At 56.2% G+C, this 19,937-nt stretch overlaps 3 protein-coding genes and 1 non-coding gene across 11 annotated transcripts; all 4 read right to left on the minus strand.

The window, feature by feature from the left end:
• Positions 1–1,793: 1,793 nt before the first annotated feature.
• Positions 1,794–5,907, minus strand: LOC133149228 (HAUS augmin-like complex subunit 6). Of its 3 annotated transcripts, none has more exons than XM_061271847.1 (15): positions 5,662–5,906; positions 5,363–5,458; positions 5,161–5,239; positions 4,945–5,077; positions 4,741–4,885; positions 4,617–4,661; positions 4,457–4,508; positions 4,225–4,386; positions 3,975–4,162; positions 3,646–3,775; positions 3,459–3,561; positions 3,282–3,339; positions 2,930–3,047; positions 2,393–2,528; positions 1,794–2,305 (listed from the first exon to the last, which is right to left on the minus strand). In XM_061271847.1, exons 1-15 carry the CDS (start codon positions 5,784–5,786, stop codon positions 1,971–1,973), a joined length of 1,905 nt encoding a protein of 634 aa, XP_061127831.1. In that variant the 5' UTR covers positions 5,787–5,906; the 3' UTR covers positions 1,794–1,970. The 3 variants fall into 3 exon arrangements, with proteins under 3 accessions (XP_061127831.1, XP_061127830.1, XP_061127832.1); XM_061271846.1 differs by having other exon boundaries at positions 4,599–4,661; XM_061271848.1 differs by lacking the exon at positions 5,363–5,458 and having other exon boundaries at positions 4,599–4,661; positions 5,662–5,907.
• LOC133149230 (small Cajal body-specific RNA 8) lies at positions 3,124–3,254 on the minus strand. The gene has a single exon (XR_009713188.1). It is a non-coding gene; the product is annotated as a small Cajal body-specific RNA 8 (non-coding RNA).
• Positions 5,908–6,401: 494 nt separating the features above from the next.
• On the minus strand, positions 6,402–11,247 carry LOC133149222 (phospholipase A-2-activating protein-like). 2 transcript variants are annotated; one of them, XM_061271830.1, is made up of 13 exons: positions 10,999–11,247; positions 10,035–10,222; positions 9,527–9,748; positions 9,250–9,417; positions 9,034–9,169; positions 8,790–8,959; positions 8,577–8,728; positions 8,170–8,425; positions 8,024–8,089; positions 7,669–7,752; positions 7,482–7,592; positions 7,234–7,398; positions 6,402–7,006 (listed from the first exon to the last, which is right to left on the minus strand). In XM_061271830.1, exons 1-13 carry the CDS (start codon positions 11,157–11,159, stop codon positions 6,435–6,437), a joined length of 2,451 nt encoding a protein of 816 aa, XP_061127814.1. In that variant the 5' UTR covers positions 11,160–11,247; the 3' UTR covers positions 6,402–6,434. The 2 variants fall into 2 exon arrangements, with proteins under 2 accessions (XP_061127814.1, XP_061127815.1); XM_061271831.1 differs by having other exon boundaries at positions 6,606–6,953.
• A 411-nt stretch (positions 11,248–11,658) lies between these two features.
• On the minus strand, positions 11,659–18,452 carry LOC133149223 (REST corepressor 2-like). 5 transcript variants are annotated; one of them, XM_061271836.1, is made up of 14 exons: positions 18,301–18,452; positions 15,970–16,112; positions 15,629–15,685; positions 15,181–15,261; positions 15,045–15,097; positions 14,795–14,956; positions 14,593–14,717; positions 14,452–14,518; positions 14,144–14,395; positions 13,989–14,066; positions 13,858–13,915; positions 13,329–13,396; positions 13,122–13,265; positions 11,659–13,016 (listed from the first exon to the last, which is right to left on the minus strand). In XM_061271836.1, the coding sequence occupies exons 2-14, from the start codon at positions 16,091–16,093 to the stop codon at positions 12,690–12,692; spliced, it is 1,596 nt and encodes a 531-aa protein (XP_061127820.1). In that variant the 5' UTR covers positions 16,094–16,112; positions 18,301–18,452; the 3' UTR covers positions 11,659–12,689. The 5 variants fall into 5 exon arrangements, with proteins under 5 accessions (XP_061127820.1, XP_061127816.1, XP_061127819.1 ...); XM_061271832.1 differs by lacking the exon at positions 18,301–18,452 and adding an exon at positions 17,201–17,684; XM_061271835.1 differs by lacking the exon at positions 18,301–18,452 and adding an exon at positions 17,241–17,683.
• Between the last annotated feature and the right edge of the window lie 1,485 nt (positions 18,453–19,937).

Genomic DNA, 19,937 nt, shown 5'->3' on the forward strand with positions numbered 1-19,937 from the left:
AAAATGTCAGCTGCTATTTCACACGAGCCTTCGGCATCGCTGCGGAAGGTCAAAAGGTCATACAAAGGCCGAGTCTTGATTTCGTTTCATTTCAGTCACAATGGGGTCATGTGGGTCTTGCTGACAAGAGAGCGCAAAACCATTGGCGAGCAAAACGGCAGCGCATTCATCAAAAGAAGGAAAGGGGGTGGACTTTCTCAAAGTCATCGAGTCTGAAGGAACGTGGAAGGACGAAAGGCTTTTGCTCGGTTGTTTTCAAAGAGCACGTGGCGCACTCGCATTGAGAGCCGCAGACACAGAGTGGGTGAAATCCAAAAGCTTCCACCATTGCGATGGCGCATCCAAGCTGAACGCGTCTGACTTCAGGGGCGGGCGACGGAGGTCACCTGCTGAAACGTGCCGGCGTTTGGTCACCTTGCAACGGCGGGTAACATCTTCCGTTCCTGTCCGTAACACCTGTCACCCATTCAAAGCTGGCCATTGTCCTTGGAGGCGCTCTTTTCTCAATGGCCTCGGACACGTTTGTTACTGTTGGCCTCACGTCACGTCACGGCACGAAGCACAATTGGAGAGCCCGCAACGACGCGACGCGGTTCGGGAATCGGGCCCCCAAGCACCAGCATTGGCCTTTTGCACATTTCAAGCATGAATCGACTTATTCGCGCACTGTACGTCAAGCCTGTTTAGTCTTTGTAAAAGCTTCCATCAAATGGATCTTTGCTCATCCGTTGTCTACTTTGCTAGCGCTTGTACGGTTCTCTCCTGTGACCCGCCCGAGGTCACCGTAAGAGAAGGAACTAAACAGCATTCCCCGAAAGACAATGGTGCGCTTGTGGATACGTGGCTGTCTCCACTCGGCGTCGAGAAGCGACAAGTTGTTCGAAAAGCTCGCCGTGCCGTGCCGACTCGCTGCACTCGGAACTCGCTCAAGCGGACACTGGTTAGGTCGATAGGTAGGAAGAGGTCGCTCGCTGGCTGGCTGGCTGGCTGGCTGGCTGGCTGGCTGGCTGGCTGGCTGGCTGGCTGGCTGGCTGGCTGGCTGGCTGGCTGGCTGGCTGGCTGGCTGGCTGGCTGGCTGGCTGGCTGGCTGGCTGGCTGGCTGGCTGGCTGGCTGGCTGGCTGGCTGGCTGGCTGGCTGGCTGGCTGGCTGGCTGGCTGGCTGGCTGGCTGGCTGGCTGGCTGGCTGGCTGGCTGGCTGGCTGGCTGGCTGGCTGGCTGGCTGGCTCGCTACTTACCGGCTGTTTACGAGGGACGACGTTGACATGGAAGCGAGTTGCTGTCGTCGAACTCGCTCCAAGTTCCGTACTTGGGGCGGGCGGGCTTTCGAGCGGGGGTGCTCGCTCGCTCGCTCGCTCGCTCGCTCGCTCACGAAAGTTCGCCGGCGGTGTGACTCAAGTTCGCCACACTTTTCACGCCGGCGCCATGTTTGTGTGCGCGGCGCTGGTCGTTCTGTTGCTGCTGCGCTTTTCTTCGGGCGGGCCACGGACGGACGGAACCGCCCAGAGCAGAGTCGACTCAACTCGACAAGCAGAGAGGAAAGCGAGATAGGCGGGCATAGACTCCGTCAAGTTAGCGACTGTGCTTTTTCCCGTTTGGGATTTCAAAGTAAAGTCGCATAGCGGAAATGCACCTTTGGATTTCCACGATAAAAGTCAATTGATTACTTGGTCACTTAACGACTGACTGACTGAGTGCGCCGCGGAAAGTGGCGCTCTCATTCTGCTGTCAGTCTTCATTACAGCGTAGTGTTTGGATTCCTTAAAGTACAGACTGGCAAATGGACACAAGTACTATTACAGTTATAACAAGTTTATTTACATTGCGTTAAGCGTTAACAAAGCACTTTACAGATAACAATGACATGGAAAAGAGTCAGTTCAACCGTAGATTAAGACATGCTCGCTCGCTCTGCTCCATCATGGTTTCAAAAGCAATGTCTGACTTTCATCCAATTTTTACTTTTGCCAGATTCAAGGTGAGAAGGAGATGAGCGGAGAGGGAAAAAGGGCCGGAGCGGCCAAAACGTCGCGGGCCGGGCGAGGTCGCTCGGGCGAGCCGTCCCGGCGCGCCTCCGCCGGCGTCTCGTTGGCCGAGTTCGGGCAGGGGAAGGGCTCTTCTTCCTCTGCGTCGTCGTCGTCGAGGCTCAGCAGACTGTCGTAGCTGGGCAGAGTTTCTTGCTGGAGGAAGGAGCCCCAAAACAACTGCCGCTGGCCGGAGGAAGAAGTGGGCCACGGCAACACGCCGCCGTCTGAGTCTCCGTCGTCTTCACGCAGGGCCTGTCGCCGGGAGCTCTCCGTGTCCGCGACTAGAACACCGAGCAGGGAGAAATCCAAAAAGAGACACTCGTTTCCTGGCTAAAGCGAAGCCGCTCGCATTCGACGAGGCCGCTCACTCAAGGTCTCGGGCGTGCGGGGACGCTGCTCTCTGCTGGCGAAGGGGTCTCGGAGGAAGCAGCCTCGCATTGCGCCCGGGTCGGAACCCGCCTCGCCGTCTCGCGTTGGACTGCTGGCGCTTACGGTATCTGCAAACTGGGACAAACGGGGGTGGTTGTGTGTGTGTGTGTGTAGCGCACTACCTGACACACCCGCTCAGCGCATTCTAGCTCTAACATCGCCTTGGTCGTCGTCTGTGATCAGGGTCACAATAGTTTGGCCCATCCTTTCTATTTCAACGGCAGCTCCGTCCATCCACATACGTAAGAGTGTGGGCCGCCTCTCAAGACCCAGAGCTTGGCGTCCCTGCTCTCCCAAATCGCCAACTTCTACAGAGCACGTTTCTTGCTGCTCCTTTCAGCCACGCCGGGCAAATCATCCCGGGCGCTTCCAAAACAGTCCCCGAAGGCTCATTCGCAGGTTATCGGAAACGGCGCCGTTGGTTTTGCCGACCTTAAATGTCCTTTCGCCTGCGTCAACGTCTGAAAGGAGCGCACCTGCGGCCTCCCGGGTGGCGTCTTCCCATCGACGAGCCGGTCGAGCGAGGAGTCGAGTCCGGTCGAGTCGGCGAGCCCAAAGGCGCCCTCCTGGTCTTCTGCCGCCGGGCGTCGCGCGCTTGCAAACGAGACGCGCCTTTAGAAAGAGCGCCTCTCACCACACGGCAAAGATGCCGGCGACGGGGCGCGAGGGACGCTGTCTGCTCCGTATCTGTCTGCGGCAATTTCTCTCCGCTTGCCGCAGTCATCGGAGAGCACGCATGCTCTGGGGAGGACCGGTGACGGACGGCGCACCGCTCGGCACCGCCCGGGTATCCGCCTCCCTCCCTCCATCCGGCAGAGCGCCACTTACCTCTTCAGTTGCCAGAGATGGCCGCTTACTTGACGCCCTGAGGACTCTGCGCGGCCGTCTGCCGGGTCACGTGGAAAAGAAGGTCGGAGGGAGAGACGAGACGTCAGTCAGAGCCAAGTCAGCGGTAACTTTGCAAGTCCAGTCGTCTTTCAAGACGACGCCCAAAACGCCACCGACCGGGGAGCTTGGCGGGAAACTTGGAGAAGACGCAACTGGCATCACTTTGGTCGCGCGCCGCTTCAAACGGCAGACGAGCCGTTGGCGAAAGAAGAGCGAGTACCTCAACAGAAAAAAAAAAAAAAAAAAAGAGACGTGAGTCCCACCGAAAAGTTACACCAAAGGTGGACTCCAAATGACCGCTCACCGGATCGCCGTCGAGCAAGGACACTAAAGATTTGCCTGTTAGTACGCCGGCCCACTTGCTGTCCAACGCCGCTTCCAGTTCTCCGATGGCGCCCCTCATCTTGGGAATTTCCTCCTGGGAAATCTTCACTCTAATTCACCCCCCAAAAAATAATACAGCTAATATTTGAAAATATGCTTATTTTGCAGGGCGGCACAGTAGCGCACCGGTATGCATCTCGCCTCACATTGCAGAGGTCCCCCCCCCCCCCCCGCCAACCAATATCAAATCAATCAAGACGCCCCCCCCCCCCCCCCCAAATCATCGGTCAGCTCTGTTCCACTCCTTACCTGAGGAGCTTTGAGTTCTGCAGCTGGCGGGCCATCTGCCGCTGGATTTGCTGCAACTGCGGCAGGCTGAGCTGCGGCGGCGAGCCCCCACACGGCTCCTCCCGCAGGAGGCGCAGGCAGTGGTTCATCAGCTCCAAGAGCCGCAGGAGGTTCAGCTGAGCGGCCTCGTCCGCGTTCCCCGAGCTCAACTGCCAAAGACACGCCGACGTGACATCGAGCGCAGGGCGGGTCGGTAGCGCGCCGCGCTCACCCGCCGCCGCGAGGGCCGCTCCAGCAGGCCACGAGAAACGCGCAGTGGGCGGCCGGCTAGCGCGTAGCGATCCACTTCTCCTCCGAGCACGCTCTCCAGCACCTCGCGCTCCGCCTCGGTCATCGCCAGCATTCCGTCCACGGTCGCCCACAGGCGTGCCACCTGAACGCGAGCGTTTGTATTTTTTGTATCTGGCGAGGGACAACAGCAAATGCTTTTTCCTTCACCTGACCATTTGGGCTTTATCGGCAAAATCCTCTCGGACAGACTCGCCGCCGTTCTGTCTGCGGAGCGAAACGAGGCCAAAGTGACCGAGCGATGGGCGCAGTACGGTGTGAGATAGACTGCAAGGGGGAAAAAAAAGAAAAACCTACTGGAGTAGCTCGTCATACTTTTGACTCTGGGCCCGGAGGTCTCGCATGGTATCCGCGTGGCTCCTAAAAGAGCAGACAAACACGCACACAGGCAGGAATGTGGGAATGTCAAATGTCTCTCTTTGTTCCCCTCTCTACTCACTGGACTTTTTTCTGCACGTCCAGGAAAAAGCGACTGTGGTGCGCCACCTGCTCCAAGAACTTTTTTTGGGCCACGCGGCACCTCCTCAGCGCCATGTGGCGCGAAGACGTCGGCTTGAAGACGACGTCGGCGACCCAGCTCTCGTCTAATATGAGGAGAAGGCGTAAGAATTTGGCTGAGTGTCGCTGGGTAAGAAGGTGGTACCTTTGGTGTAGGTTTTCATTTGCCGCCGCATGACGTGCTTGACCAGATGCATCATCAAGCCGATGAATTTGGGGCCTCCGGGCGAGACCAACGACGACGCCAAGACTTTGGGGCCGACGAATCCACTTTCAACCTAACGGTCGGAACACGATCGCAAAACGATCAGCATCTTGGTGACCCGGGCGCGCTGCCCGTCCCATGCTTTGAAATCCTCACCATGATTTCTTGCAGCCAAGCGCGGGTCTCTTTGCGAAACTCTGCATCTTGTTTAGCAGTATAGGGAGGCCAGCAAAACCTATTCCAAAACGATAACAACCGTTGAAATGGAAAAACGAGTCGGTAGGCAGGCAGGCAGGCAGGCAGGCAGGCAGGCAGGCAGGCAGGCAGGCGTAACGCATGCCCTAGGGCCTAGGCTCACTTGAATGCCTTTTGAAATCGCGGAGGATCGAGCGTCTGCAACAGGAATTGGACGACAATCAGGAAGGCGTACTTGTTGGCTTTGTCGAACATATCCCTGTTGAAGAAAAGCAAAGATCAGCGCTAGCCGCACACGGCTAGCCTGTGCACGTGCTTTGAAACTTTCGTCAGCAATCGATTGAGTGGAAAGACGGCCGGCCGGCCGGCAGCCAGGCCGGCCGGCCGGCAGGCAGGCAGGCAGGCAGGCAGGCAGGCAGGCAGTCAAGCAGGCACCCGAAGACAAAGCTTGGCGAGACTTACGCTCCCAGTTTGATGTGCTTGGAGTCGCGCGCGAAGAGCTGCAACTGCCGTTCTGGCTCAAAGCCCAGCGCGAGGAGGCAGAACCATAGATTGGCGCCGCAGTCCTTTAACATTTGGCTTGCCATCTTTTTATAATAAAGAAAAAAAGGGGCATGATCCGTCGACGGCCCGCCAACGGACGAGCACAGATCGAGCGCGGTTTAATGCATCCGCCAAACTGGCCGCCGCCTTTCTTTTATTGGTCGGTTCTCTTCTTCGGTGACCCATATATAGGCGACAGCGCCCCCGGCGTAGCGGAGTTCCAATGCAGGACGGACGTTTATTTGCAAGCTGCTTCATTTAGGGCTGCGCTGATCTAGTACTCGATTACCCCCCCCCCCCCCCCCCCCCCCTACTAGCTTCCGTCACGGACTTTATTGTCATTCTGTAAACACTTGGTGCAGACAAAACGAAATTTCGTTGCATGCGGCTCTTTGTTATATTAAACAAGCAAAAGGCTCCAACTCAGGAGTCAGTGGACTCCATTTTGTGTGAGGCACGGTGTCGTGTGTCATGAGTGTCCGTCAGTTTTGAGTTTGTGTGCGCGCGTGTCCTCGCACCCCTTTGTCCACCCCATGCTCGACCCTTAGGCCAGGTATATTGGGTCTTCTACTCCCCTATCCGACGACGCGAACACGTCGCCACAAGACCTCGGAGGCGTCCTTTTATTAACCGCAGAACACACAAGTCGAGTCGGCTCGTTGTCGTCAAAAAGCAATGGGTTGATTTGTATTTTATTGCAGTTCTTTTAAAAGCAGTCGACAACACTCGCCCAGTTTGGAGGGCTCGGCTACGGAGGAGTATTGGGAGATTTGCGCGTTGACCCCCAGGGAGCGGGCCAGGTCCCGGGCCGTCGGGTCGGACGCCACGGTGGTTCCCAGCGCCACCAGCAGGCGGAAGACGGCTTCCTGGTCCCGAACGCTCTCCAGCGCTCGGCTGGCCACCGACAGGCACTGGGCTTTGCCCTCCAGGTCGGGTCGGCGGTGCAGGCAGCCGGCGTAGTTGAGCACCAGCGTGGCCAGAGCAACGTGGACATTCTTATTGCACACGGCGGCGGCCAAGTCGGCGGCCCGCGACAGGACGGCTTCGCGCCGGGCCATGAGGAGCGCACGGCCGGGCCCGGCGCTGAAGCAGTTGCAGAGGATGCGCAGCGCCAGCATCTGATTGGCCGCGCGGCCCTCGGGCCTCATCAGGCTCAGGAGGTGGTCGCACAGCCCGACGCCCTCGGTCTCGCCGCACAGGCGCTCGTTGACCTGCGGGTGGCGCACAGCCAGCCTTAGAATGTCCAGGACCGGAAACACAATATCTAGCCGGGTGGAGAAGAAACGCTCGTTTTCAGCTCTGACTCCAAGATGAAAAATGTTTGGGCTGGCGGGCCTTGAGCGCAAAATTTCACAACGAGCCCAAATGGCGCAATCCGTCTGCTAGGGAAGCTCGGGGCAGCCCCCGCAGGCAGGGCAGCCCCCGCAGGCAGGGCAGCCCCCGCAGGCAGGGCAGCCCCCGCAGGGCAGCTGCGGGCGGACGGGCATGTACCTTCGGGCCAGCGCGTGGCTTTCCAGAGGAGGAGGATCTGCTGGACGGTGGGCGGGGCGTCGGCCAGGCCGCAGACGGACGCCAGCAGCCCCCGCAGACTTTCCAGGAAGCCTTCCGAGAGCCGGTGCTCCTGAGGGGCCCCGGCGTTGAGCTCTTTCAGCTTGCCTGGGCAAGAGAGCGAGCGCCCCCAAAAGGCAGACTTGAGGCAAACGGCAGCTTTTCAGGGGCGAGCGAGCTGAGACACTCACCGACAATTTGTGAAACGTTGGCTTGCTCAAAGGTCACGCCGTCGGTCTTGGGAAAGTAAATGTTGGTGCTTTTCTGTCCCGCCGCCCCGGCGGAAGAGTAGGCGCCTCCGCCTGGCCGAGGAAAAGTCCTCAACTGGGTTTGGGCTTGCGCTAGGCGCCGCGGAGGCCGGGTCGGGGGATGGCTCACCTGTGAAGGGATCGGCCACGCCTTCGGGAGCCGCCGAGTCGGGGCCGGAGCCGGGGCCGGAGCCGGGGATGTAGCGGCCCGAGCCTGGGAGGGGTTTAGAAGGCTTTATTGGCACTCGACAACAGAAAAGAGCCCGCAAAAGCAAAAGGAAAGCAGGCCTCGTTGTACTAAGTTCATCTTGGTTTTCCTTTTTAATCGCTTCACGGTTCTTTTATATCAAACAAATTATTTTAGGTGTATTACCTGACATGTAATAGCCCCGAAACATGTCAGGTAATACACCGAAAATAATTTGTTTGATATAACAGAACCGTGAAGTGATGGAAAGCAGGCCTCACCGCCTGGAAGCGCGCACCTGTGAAGGGATCGCCTCCGATGCGGGGACTCGTGTCGGTGCCGCCCGGGATGTAGCGAGCGCCACCTGCCGGAGCGCCACAGAAGAGCAGCTTGGCGCCAGGAAAGCCAAAGCGGGCTCACGGCGGTGGCGACGACGTTTCTCACCGGTGAAAGGGTCGCCGCTGGCGGGCTGCGGCGGCGCGGGTCCGGCCGCGTGCCCCGCCGCCGCCGCCTGACCCGCCACCTGCCCTTTGGTGTTTTCCGTGATGAAATTAGCCACCTGGTCCAGGAACATGGGGCTGAGGTCGTTCTTCTGTAAAAAGTTGTGCGCCGCCAGCCAGGGGTCCTCCGACGCGTTGTACGGCAGCTTCATGGACGGCCCGCCCTCGTTCACGTCGATGGTGAAGACGTAGTCGTACTCCTGCGGAGGGGGGGGGGCACACGCAGCCTTGACGCACGCTCAAATTCCACAGGCGTTTGGCCGCACCCAGCGGCCGGCGGGGCCTGAACGCAACGTTTGCTCCGGAAACCAAAATGAGCTCGTTCAAGGGGCCGGGCAATTCCCGCCTCACCTTCCCTTCGTACATGACGCTCTTGGAGGTCTGTTGGTCGGAGCCGCCGAGCACGTCTCCGATTTTCACCCAGCGACTGTCGCTCACGCTCCATTGGTACGCCTCCACTTTCTGCCCGTCCTTGATCAGCCGCGTCTGGCCGTCGCGATTCCCTGGGACGGCCAGAAAAAGGTTGACGCTGGAAAAAGTCCCAACCCAGCCCCAACACAATACCCGGCTCGTCGAGGTGCTCCCGCCCGGGAAGCTCCTCCACTTTGATGTCCCCGAGGTCCCCCGTCTTGGGGTCGATGGTGGCGTCGGCGAGCTCGTCCTCGAAGGCCCGCAGGTCGCGAGCGCTCGCCACGCGCTCCTCGGCCTCTGTAAACACTCGGATGATGCCGTCGCTGCAGCAGCGGCGGCGAGAGCGCACGAGTCAGCCCCGCCAAATACACGCGCGTGACTTTTTGGAGAGGGTCACCTGGCTCCCACAGCAATGTCACCATTTGGCAGGATGCAGCAGCACCAAACGGACTGAGCGGGCAGGCGGATCGTCTGCGTGCACTCCCCGCTCCTCCAGATTCGCACCGTCCGGTCCTCTCCTGTGCTCACAAAATCTAGCGCAAGCAGTCAACACGCCGCGGTTGCCAAAGAGACAGACAAACAGACGGGCAATTGTGTCAAGCTTCAAACAAACCTCCGCTATCCGGGAAGACGGCCATGCTGTAGATGTAGTTGGTGTGTCCGTAGTAGACCTGCGTGCACTCGCCCGTGAGCAGCCACTTCCTGACGCTGCCGTCGTTGCTGCAAGAGAAGAACTCGGTGGCGCTGATCACCGCGAGGCCTCGCACGCAATCCTCGTGACCTAAAAGGGAAGCGAGCGGTCGTGACGTGGGATATGGATCCCCTGGCTGGCCGAAGGAGCAGGCGGGGTGAGCGGCGCTTTTTCAAAGGCCGACGTGAGCTTCGGCTACCTGTAAAGGTCCTCTCGCACTGTCCCGCTTTCCAAAGCTTGATGCTTCGGTCCGCCGACCCGGACAGCATGAGCCCTTGCTCGGGCAGCATGGCCGCCGCCCACACGGCCGCCGAGTGGCCGCGCAGCGTCATCATGCACTTTTCGCTGAGCCACACTTTGGCGGTGGTGTCCCAAGAGCCGCTCAAAAGTGTCCCGAACTTCCCCGAGGACAGAGTACAAACTGCGGACATAGAGCGCGTGGATGGATGGAATGGTGGATGGGTGGATGGATGGGTGGGTGGATGGATGGATGGATGGATGGATGGATGGATGGATGGATGGATGGATGGATGGATGGATGGATGGATGGATGGATGGATGGATGGATGGATTGGATGAGTTGGATGAGTTGGATGGATAGATGGATAGATGGATAGATGGATGGATGAGCCGATAGAGCAAAGCCCAGCCGCCGTGCCGCTCCGCTCGGCACTCCTTTTCAAACGCTCGCTCGCTCGCTCGCTCACCTGTGTTTTTGTGACCTTTGAGGGTGTACAGGGGCTGCGCTTGGTCCAGCGCAAATACGCAAATGTTATTGTCGTTCCCTCCGGTGGCAACCAGTCCTCGCGGGTAGGTCTCGCTCGGCCCGATGACGCATACGCAGGATACGAAATTCGAGTGGCCCGACAAGCGTTGCATCTCCGTGAAACGGTCGCTGTCAACAAACAGAGGAAAAGAAAGGACAAATAAACACAGAGTGAGGGACTACAAGCGGTCACATGCAAAATAGACATAAAAGTACTCGCAAGGAGCTAGGTAACCTACCTCTCTTCTAAGGCCTTATCAAAAAGTGCCGGCGCAAACCAGAGCAATAGGAACACTTTCCAAATGATTCATGTCATTCGTACAGAGCTTTCAAAAAAATTAAATAATTGAGATCTGGAACAAATCAATAGAATTTCTATTCATTTGAATTTGAGCTGTTCAGTACCACTTCTACCTACAGCGGTCCTCGCCTGTCCCCAATTGGAATTGAGTTGATAAGCTTGTCGAAATCAGGGAGCAAGGTTTGATTCCACTTCCTTCCTTTTAAATGAACTCTCAATTCACCACCCAAGGAACATGTATCGGAATGTTGCTCTTTGAAAATCTTGACATGCAGTCAAGGGCTTTAGAAACTAAAGAAAGAGAGAAAGAAAGAAAGAACTTGACAAAACGGATCTGAAAACGGACTGCGCATTGGCAACGATAGGCAAGCGCGCGTTTACTGAATGACATATGAAATCCTCATTTGTACTTGCTGGACAACTAACTGAATGAATGACAAAGCCAAGTGGCATAGTGGGCAGGCACTCGAGCCGAAACGGACGGCAACACTTTAAAGGAACCAGATGAAAAGTCCTTGGTTTCATTTGGTTTTTCCTCGTGGGCGCCACTGGAACATTAAGTTTTCGAAGCCGATTTGCCGGCTAGCGGGCTAACGCTCGCTACCTTGAGTTTGGCACCCAGATCCTTCCGGTCCGGTCTCTGGACACAGAAACCAACGCTCCTTCCGGGGAAACAGCAGCCGCGAGCCCCCGGACGTCCATCTCGTGGCCCGCAATGGAGCACCGAAGTCTGTAAGAGTTGGACGAAAGCGTGTTTTCCTGCATTTTGACGCTATATTCCAGAAGAATGCTGAGGACTCCGGCAGACACCACCGGTGGGCTGGCTCAAAGCTAGCGGAAGCAGAATGACGTCGTTTGAGGGAGGGTCCGACCAAACGCCGAGAATCATCATTTATTCTGTTTGCGTGAAAATCATTCATAGTATCAAACGGAACCACTTCAAACAGAAGCATTAAAACAAAATACCATATCAATACAATAAATATAGACCATCCGTTGAGTGGCCTGGGCTGTTGTTATGGATACGTCAAGACATCGGCCATATTGAATGGGGCAGAGTGTCGTTCACTCGTATTGGAGAACCCTAATAAGGTTAAACTCGCTATCCATAATGGTGTTTGGGGTGTATCCAAGCATCTAACTGATGAATGTCATTTCATTCATTTGGGATTGAAGAGCAAAGAATAAACGTTAGCTCATTGAAGTCACCAAAGTCGTCGCCCACTTTTGCACTGAAGTATCAACGCAACGAACAAGTCAACAATTCCTGCAGGAAACTCAACAGTAGTCGTTCCTTTATTCTAGAAAAACAAAAACAAATGGAAACATACAGTATGCACAAGCCAGTTTTTTTTTTTTTTTGCATGACTGTGTAAACTTGCAAAAGGAATGCCAATGCAAGCCAGCTCCAGAGCCGAACACAAATAGCGTCAATGAAGTCACTCAAACATGCTCCCAATCAAAAGACAACAGGTGAATCGCAATAGTTTGAACAAGGTTCCTGTATCAAACCATGTTAGCAGCTGTCAAGAGAAAGTCAGTCTTGTTCTTTCTCCTCATTTGTGCTTTTAAAGCGAGAACTGACTTTAGCCGGATAAGTTGTAGGGGGCGAGGGAAGACGACCCGACTCCACCTAGTGCTTAGTCAACAATAAGAAACGACCTAAAGTCTTGTCTAGCTAAGAGCTCATCTTAAGTCTAGTTAAAACAAATGCAAACCTTCCCTCCACGTCTTAGCATGGCTGCGAGAAGCGGCTCGCTCAACATTTGCCTGAGCTCTTTGAAAGGGCTACCCGCTTTCTTCTCATTGACGATTCCAGTTGGAACACAAAAAGCTGTGTCAACTGCGGAGCGAGCGTTTAGAGCTGCTCGACGTTTGTGTGTGTGTATGCGTGTGTGTGCGTGTGCGTGTGTGTGCGTGCGCGCGCTCTCTAGAGGTAGGCGTGACACTGCAGCTATCAAACAAAGACTGGGAGGCGCGCTCGTGCTGCCCATTTCCAAAGTGGCAAACTTTCCATTCATGGGTATAACGAAGCAGCCAAGGTTGGCTCGCAACAAGGAACTTTGATTTTTGTAGCTCTCCCCAGAACACTGAATCAACAAAATATTCACTGAGAAGGGAAATCTAAACGCACAAGAACACAACTACGTCATGAGAAGGCATTCACTTGCGGTGTGTGAAAAGAAAAGCGACGTGCTTGAATATGAAAGCTCTCCCATTGACATCCCCGCCCATGGAAAGTTTCCAATTTGGATGATTTTCCGCCCGAGCGTTCAATTTGCCGCATTTCTTCTGTTAGTGCGAGTTGGCCCGCTCCACCTTGATCCCCAGCAGCGACGGCGGCAGGATCTGCATGGCGGCGGCGGCGGAGGGCGAGGAGCTTCCGGAGGAGCCTGTGGCGCCAGCTGGCCGAATGAGGGGTGGCGGCGGGTGGTTGTGAGGGGCCCGGTTCTGCAGCGGGCGGGTCTGCAGCGGCGGGGGTTGGCGCAGGAGGCTGGGCGGCGCCGAGGGCGGCGCCGGGCGCAGCAGCGGGGGAGGCTGGGACAGGGACGAGGGGGTTTGGCCCGAGCAGGGCGGCGAGGAGCCCTCGGCCGCCTCCGGAGGAGACTCCTCCATCTTGACCTTGCGAAGGACAGGGAATAGCCAGAGCCAGAGAACGGGGGTCACGTCTGGACGGCGCTCCGATTTCTTTTTCACTGGGAAATGTATCGGGGAAGCCTTGCTCACCTGGTCCTCGGCTCCCCCTTGCGCGGCGGCCGTCTCCACGCCGACCCTTCTCGGGTCCCGGGCCAGCGCCTCCTCGGCGGCCCACTCCCTCAGCACCTCGTCCAGGTTGAACCTGCGGCGGTAGCTCACGAAGAAGGAGCTCACCTGCCGGCAAGGGCGCCACGGACGGTGAACGCTCGCATGGCGCACAAGACCGAGGCGGCTTACCTGAGCCGATGTCTTGTTTCCGATCACCTCGCCGATGGCGGTGAAGTTTTTGCCGTAACGGCGGATGGCTGCGTGAGGAAGCGAGGAAGTGCAAACTGAGCCAAGTGATGCTATTTACGCACAATGGCAACATCCGGAGGAACACGGGCCAACAGTCAGTCGGCATTGACGCCAATTGATGGGGTTGCGATTATTACCGAGTCATCGCGGCACAACGTGCATTGGATGAAGACGAGTAAATCAGATGACATTTTCAAGTCACTACGTTGGTCAGAGGCCATCACTCACTCACTCACTCACTCACTCACTCACTCACTCACTCACTCACTCACTCACTCACTCACTCACTCACTCACTCACTCACTCACTCACTCACTCACTCACTCACTCACTCACTCATTCATTCATTCATTCATTCATTCATTCATTCATTCATTCATTCATTCATTCATTCATTCATTCATTCACTCACTAGGCAGGCTGTGGACTTTGTTTGGAAACCTTTTTTGCCAGCGTTTGCATTGCTCACCTTGCACCGCCAGCAGCTGCTCCTCCGTAGTCCAGCGAGCGTTCATCTTTGGGGCGGGCTGCAGGAGGGAATGGTGACATCCTCAGCCCAAAATCAATCAAATAAATAAATAAATAACAACCACACCATACCTCAGCGGGCCTGAACGCGTCGACACCCCCGCTCAGGCTCAGCTTCAGAGCGCCGTTGCTCTGTTTGATACTTTGGACCTGAAAGAGGAAGCGGAAAGCCCGTGGAAGACGCCGCCACGAAAGCCGGCGCGAGGGAGGCGCGGCCGCTCCGTCACCTGTCGCTTGAGCGACACCAGCCGGGCGTCCAGCTGCCTGACGGTCAGCGGGCCCGAGTCGCGCGAGGCTGACAGCGAGGTGATGTCGGCCCGTTCCAGGTGCATGCCCTTTGGCGGGCGGCGACGCGCTCGCAGCGGGTGGTGGCGGTACTGCGCCCCAGCGTTCTCCTTCTTGGCGGGCCCCGGGCGGCCGGGAAGCGCCTTGTCCGAGATGGCGGCGCCGCCGCCGCTGCCCGCATTCTGTGCGGCCGCCTAGGCACAAACATCAATTAGCTCCGGTGGCCCGGCTCGCTTTCTGGCCCGCTCACCTCTTTCTTGGCGTCCAGCTCAAAGTCGCAGTCGCTGCCGGGATCTCCTTCCTCCAGCTCGTCGTTGCTACGGCGCAAGACAAGTGGTTCGGGTTAAGAGGCTTCTCGCTCGCTCGCTTGCTTGCTTTGGTCCATTCTCACCTGTCTTCTTTCTCCCTCTTGCTTACCAGCCTCCTGGCCTGCCGGTCCATGACGGAGGTTCTGCTCCGCGTCTTCTTCCAGCCGTAGTAGTACTTGACCAGACTGGAGATGAGCTTGTCGGGGAGCTCGAGGGGCAAAAGGTGGCGTCGATGCACGTGGCCAAGGGCGGGCACCCGGTGGTGGCGGCGGTGCTGAGGCTCACCATCTGCTGGATGCGGTGGAAGCTCTTGCCGTGGAAGCCAAAGGCCTGCTCGAACAGCACTTTGTCCTCCACCGTCCACTCGTCCGGGAAGGGCGTGAAGTTGGCCAGGTCGGCCAGCGAGCGCTCCACGTCGTGCTTGTGCCACAGCAGCATGCCCAGGGCCTGCCGGCGGAAGGCGCAGACGCTCGAGCGGGTCGGCGCTTCAAAGCCGGCCGGCCGGCCAATTGGCTGGCTCTACTCTCTACTCTACCTGTTCCATGTTGTAGCCGTGCTTCTCTTTGGCCATGGCGATGTACTCGTCCACTGCGCCGGCGACAGGACAATGAGACGCGGCGGGCGGGCGGATACTCACTGAGCGCGCGCGGGCCAGCGGAGGCGGCGCGTACACGTTGCGTCCGACAGACGGGCGTCGGGACGCCACACCAGCATGCTCTTCTGCTCCTTCTCGTCGTCACGGGCCGGGCCGTCTGCAATCCGTCGCGAGAAAGGCCGTGAAAATCGGGCGCGCCGTCGCCCGGGCCTTTCGCGACCGCTCCCTCGCTTCCCTAACCCTGGCCCCATCTAAGCGCCCGCGTTTTTCCCGCCAAAGCCATCGGCCCCATAAAAAGTTGCCTCGTATAAACTCAAAAGATGCAGACTAGAAAATAAGGGGGGGGGGGGGGGGGGTGCAAAACCTCGACTTCCATAAACGAGCAGAAAAGGTAAAGTCGAGTGGAGAATGCGGACGGAACCAAGAGCGTACTTGTCACGGAACCCATCATTGTTGACACCCTTTGAAAGAAATGAAACAAACGCTGCTGTTCTGTTACGGACTTTGGGATGTATTTTGGTCACCTGCTTTGAACTCTGGGATCTGGGCCTGGTAGTCTCCTCCCACGCGGATCATGCTGTCTGCGGAGCCAGAAAGGAAGAGCTAAGAAAAATACGCCAGCACCGGGGTCGTCAGCAGATAAAGGGCAAGAGGACGAAAATGAAAAAGAATAAAATGCTCTTTTTAATCATGTGCTTAAAAAAAAGGGCAAAATTGTGCTCAGGGCGGCTTCAAAAGTTGCTGAGACGTGACATTTCCCATCGGCCCGTTACGGTCAAGTCCACTTGGATGTAAACAAGGTGCAAATTCAAGTGTGGTGTGTGTGTGTGTGTGTGTGTGTGTGTGTGTATGCGTGTGCGTGGACCGTGAGCGTGCTCCTCGTCGCTGCTCTCCTCCTCGGAATGCGGCCGGCTGTTGCCGTTGGTTACCGTCTTGGCTCGGCTCCTGGACAACACGCCGGCCCCGGGGCGCTCCATCGCCGAGGGCATGGTGCCGCCGCCGCCGACCCTGGACACGTCAGACGTCTTTTGAGTCACTTTGCATGGCTTTCGTTATTTCCTTCAAGGTTTGCTTAGAAAAGAATTGGAATGACTGCAGTAGCTACTCCGGCCACCCCCCACATTTCGGTTTACAACATTTTTTGAGGCCATACTCAGTGTGGGAAGTTGGAGGATTGGCAAAGGCAAAGGTCTCCATCCTTTTATTTGAACTCTCGCTCATCATGTGTGACCTGGTCCTGCAAACGTGCCAATATGACCAAAAAGTCCAGCGGCCTTGTTGTGCGCTCAAGCAGCACACGAGGACGCAAGTATCCATCCGAGCAACTGAAGTTCCGGACCAGGCAAAAAGCAAAAACACTTTAGTCGCTATACTGCCCTCGAAGTGTTTTAACAAACGAAGCGTAGGACAATGCGAGGCTCTCTGAGGGGCTCTTTGTGTCTCATAATGCACCCCCCCCCCCCCCGTGCCCCCCCTGCCCGACCTGCAACAGCTGTCATTACGATCCGAGGAAAGCTTCACAATCAACATTTGCGACCTTCTAGTCAATGCTTACGGCTTGACGAATCTGCAGAAAACTTGATTTGGTCTCAAAAGCGCAATAGGCAAAGTTAGCCTCGATCATCATCGAGCGACAAATCCTGATTGATAAACCCCACAACAAAAAGATTTAGGCAGAGTTGCTGAACGTTTGTTTGAGACGCATTCGCGTTCAAAGAAATTCTTTTCAAATAACGCCGCGCGCAAAGAAAGCAAATGATGAGCATCTTCACCTTGTCATTCTCCTCTTTGTTTGCGGTGCATGTGACAATCACAACTCGGCCGGTCGGCCGGCCGGCCGGTCGGCCACTCGGCTTTTGTTTTCAACACGCCGGCGGTCGCTCCGGCCAGCGGCGGCCGACTCTCGTCATTTCAAAAGTGCCCCTCTTTTCTTTTCTTATCTTTTCTATTGCTTTCACTTTGGCGCTGTTCCGATGCCTCATCCGATAAGCGGGGCCGCGCGCCAGTGCGCCAAGTATGCAAACAGAGTTGGGATGCTAGCGTTAGCCACTTAGCTCATTCGGCACCACCGCGTTACATTAGTAACGTTTACTCACTCCGAGTTGCGAGTCATCACAACAGTCGGGTTGTACCTGCCTGCCTGCCTCGTTCCTCTGCCGAGCTCGAAACTTCGATGTGCCTTGGCCGTTGTGGCTGTGGCGCCCTCAGTGTGTCAAGATAAAGACGAATTTGCCACCCAAACGAGCCTCTAGTTCCACCAATTGATTGAGTAGAATGAAGTGAAGAGGCGGCGGTGGCGGCGGTGGCGGTGGCGGCGGCGTGGAGCACAAATGGAAGCAGCCGGCGAGCCGAGCCGAGCCGAGCCGCGCCGCGCCGCGGAGCGCAGCTCACTCGCAATTGGGAAATGCTCATCCGCCGCCCGATGCCTCCCTTTCCCTCCCTTGCTCCGGCTTCCCCGTTTGGACAAAGTGCACAAGTGGGCCCATGGTCGCTCGCCCATCCGCCTTGAATGGCCTACGTGTTTACGTAGGTGGAAAGGCAGGAATTGGCGTCGCGGTCTGCTTCAGCAACAAACAAAAGCATCAATCGGGGACTACTTGACGGTGAGCCCGCGGAGGGATGCGTCAAGTGTGCGTTTCTGTGCTGAGCCAGGCTGTCCAGACTTGCACTGATGATTGTGCGGTGGGACGATGGAAGGGGGGGGGGGGGGGGGGGGGTGCACACACGCACACACGCACACACGCACACAACGGAGAGGCAGTGAAAAGAATAAACGGCTTCATGGCTCATTCCAATTTCTGGCTTCTTGCCGCCTAAACGTGTTCTACTCTCACACCTGATGCTGGAACACGCACGTACGCACAAACACACACTCACACGCGCAGAGGATTCGCTCGCGAGCGCGCGCACACACACACACACACACGCTCGCTCGCTCGCTCGCTCGATCTCGTTCTTACTCTCCGAGGCCTGTTCTTCCTCCCTCCCTATTTCTGCGGCCTCGTCACTCCCCAGCCAGGCCTGGCCTGGCCTGGGCCAGGCCTGGCCTGGGCCAGGCCTGGGCCAGGCCTGGGCCAGGCCTGGGCCAGGCCTGGCCTGGGCCAGGCCCCCCCTTGCTTCCCTTTCACCTCCTGCTCTCGTGAGGCGTCCTCCTCCTCCTCCTTCACCTCTTCCTTCTCCTCGAACATGGACTCACGTGCGACGGTTGAAGTCCTTGGTTGCGGTGGACGTCAAGTGACTTTTGAGGACAAAAGGCCGGCCGGCCGGCCGGTCGTTCGCTCGCTTCACAGCGACTCGGTGTTGCCACGCGCAGGTTAACGCGGGTCGGAAATAAACTCGAACGTCTTTCTTGTCAGAGCGCCACCTCGCGGAGCCCGATCAAACAAGGAGAGCCATGCAGCCCCATTGAGCGTTGGTTGATCCCATTGGAGTGTCATCGTCAAAACGGGAGTGAAAGAGGAGTGAGTGGCTCTCCAGTTGAAATTCATGCACATTTTCTTTATTGAACAGTCATATAAAATAGTCATGTTTCATTGTTGCGAGTGCATGCCTCATCTGCCAACAGTTTCAAAGTTAAATTACAAAAAGCAAGGCTTCATGTCGTGTAGTGAATTACTCGGGCACTTGAGCAGTTTCTTAAAAAAGAGCAACACAGCTTTGTTTAAAGTATTGAGCAGTATCAAACCTGTAACTGATATACAAAGCAGAGTTCCAAAGAAGAAGATTCAGAATCATTCCAAGGAGCACATTTACAAAACAGAGTCAAACGTATTGTTTACAATTTGAAACTCGTCATATGACTGACGCCTTGCCTTGGGCTAATCATGCATTTTGGAGCTCCACATAGTAACCACACACGGCTCACAAGAATTGGCAAACATGCGGCGGAATTGGACTGTGCGCGCGCGCGCACGTTCAAGCGCTCACGAGTTGCATGATGGCGGCGGCGGCGGCGGCGGCGCAAAGCGCAAAAGCGCGTCGCGGCGCTGCTGCGCCCGTCCCAAAGATGCGTCCAGTACAAGGTCACGAGAGAGAGAGAGCAATGCGGCTCAAAGATTAAAATTTGCCACGTTCTTCTTCGCTTCTTTTAGAAAACATGCATAGGCAGACACTTGATTCTTTTTTTTTCTTTGTTTCCTTTACACAATAGAGGCTTTTCTATCCTCACTTTGTTCGTAATACTTAAAAAGAGAAAAGGAACATTCGTTCTCAGCAAGCCTTAATAAATCGAACCTTCCCTTCCAACAGAGACAAAGCAACAGCTTAGCAAACGCAAATTCCAGTTACGAAACTCAAGAAAATAGGATGGACTTGTTTAGCCGTAATACAGAAGAAAGAAAGAAGAACTTAAAATCAGGTCAAAGCACACACCAAAAAGAACCTGAGGTAAGCAGCATATATGTACACGACCGTAAAACGTTCCATTATTTGGCATTTCCCTAACATTGCGTTTAAGACTGCCTCATTCATTTCAGAGTTAGTTTGTAAGAGGAGCAAAACAAAAAAAGAGAGGGGGGGGGGGGAAAACAACAATCAATAAATAGTTCTTTCTTACTTTGTACACTCTTACTTAATGTTTAAAAACGCCATCTCGTCTTGTGTCCTTTTTAGTGCTGCGTTTGTTGTAAACGTACAATCGTGAGCAAGAAAGAAAAGGTGGAACGAACCATCGCCATGCAGCTCGTGGCCGGCCGGCCCGCCCGCCGGAGTATTAGGCGCATCCCGCTGCCGCCGGCAATTAGTGATCACATTTGACGAATAGTTCCAAGGCATTTCCAAAGACTGGCGAGTGACACGGCGGCAGCATCCACCTCCCTCCCCACCCGGTGTGAG

This window comes from Syngnathus typhle, unplaced genomic scaffold (assembly GCF_033458585.1).
Source record: "Syngnathus typhle isolate RoL2023-S1 ecotype Sweden unplaced genomic scaffold, RoL_Styp_1.0 HiC_scaffold_283, whole genome shotgun sequence".
In the NCBI taxonomy this organism is placed as follows: domain Eukaryota; kingdom Metazoa; phylum Chordata; class Actinopteri; order Syngnathiformes; family Syngnathidae; genus Syngnathus; species Syngnathus typhle.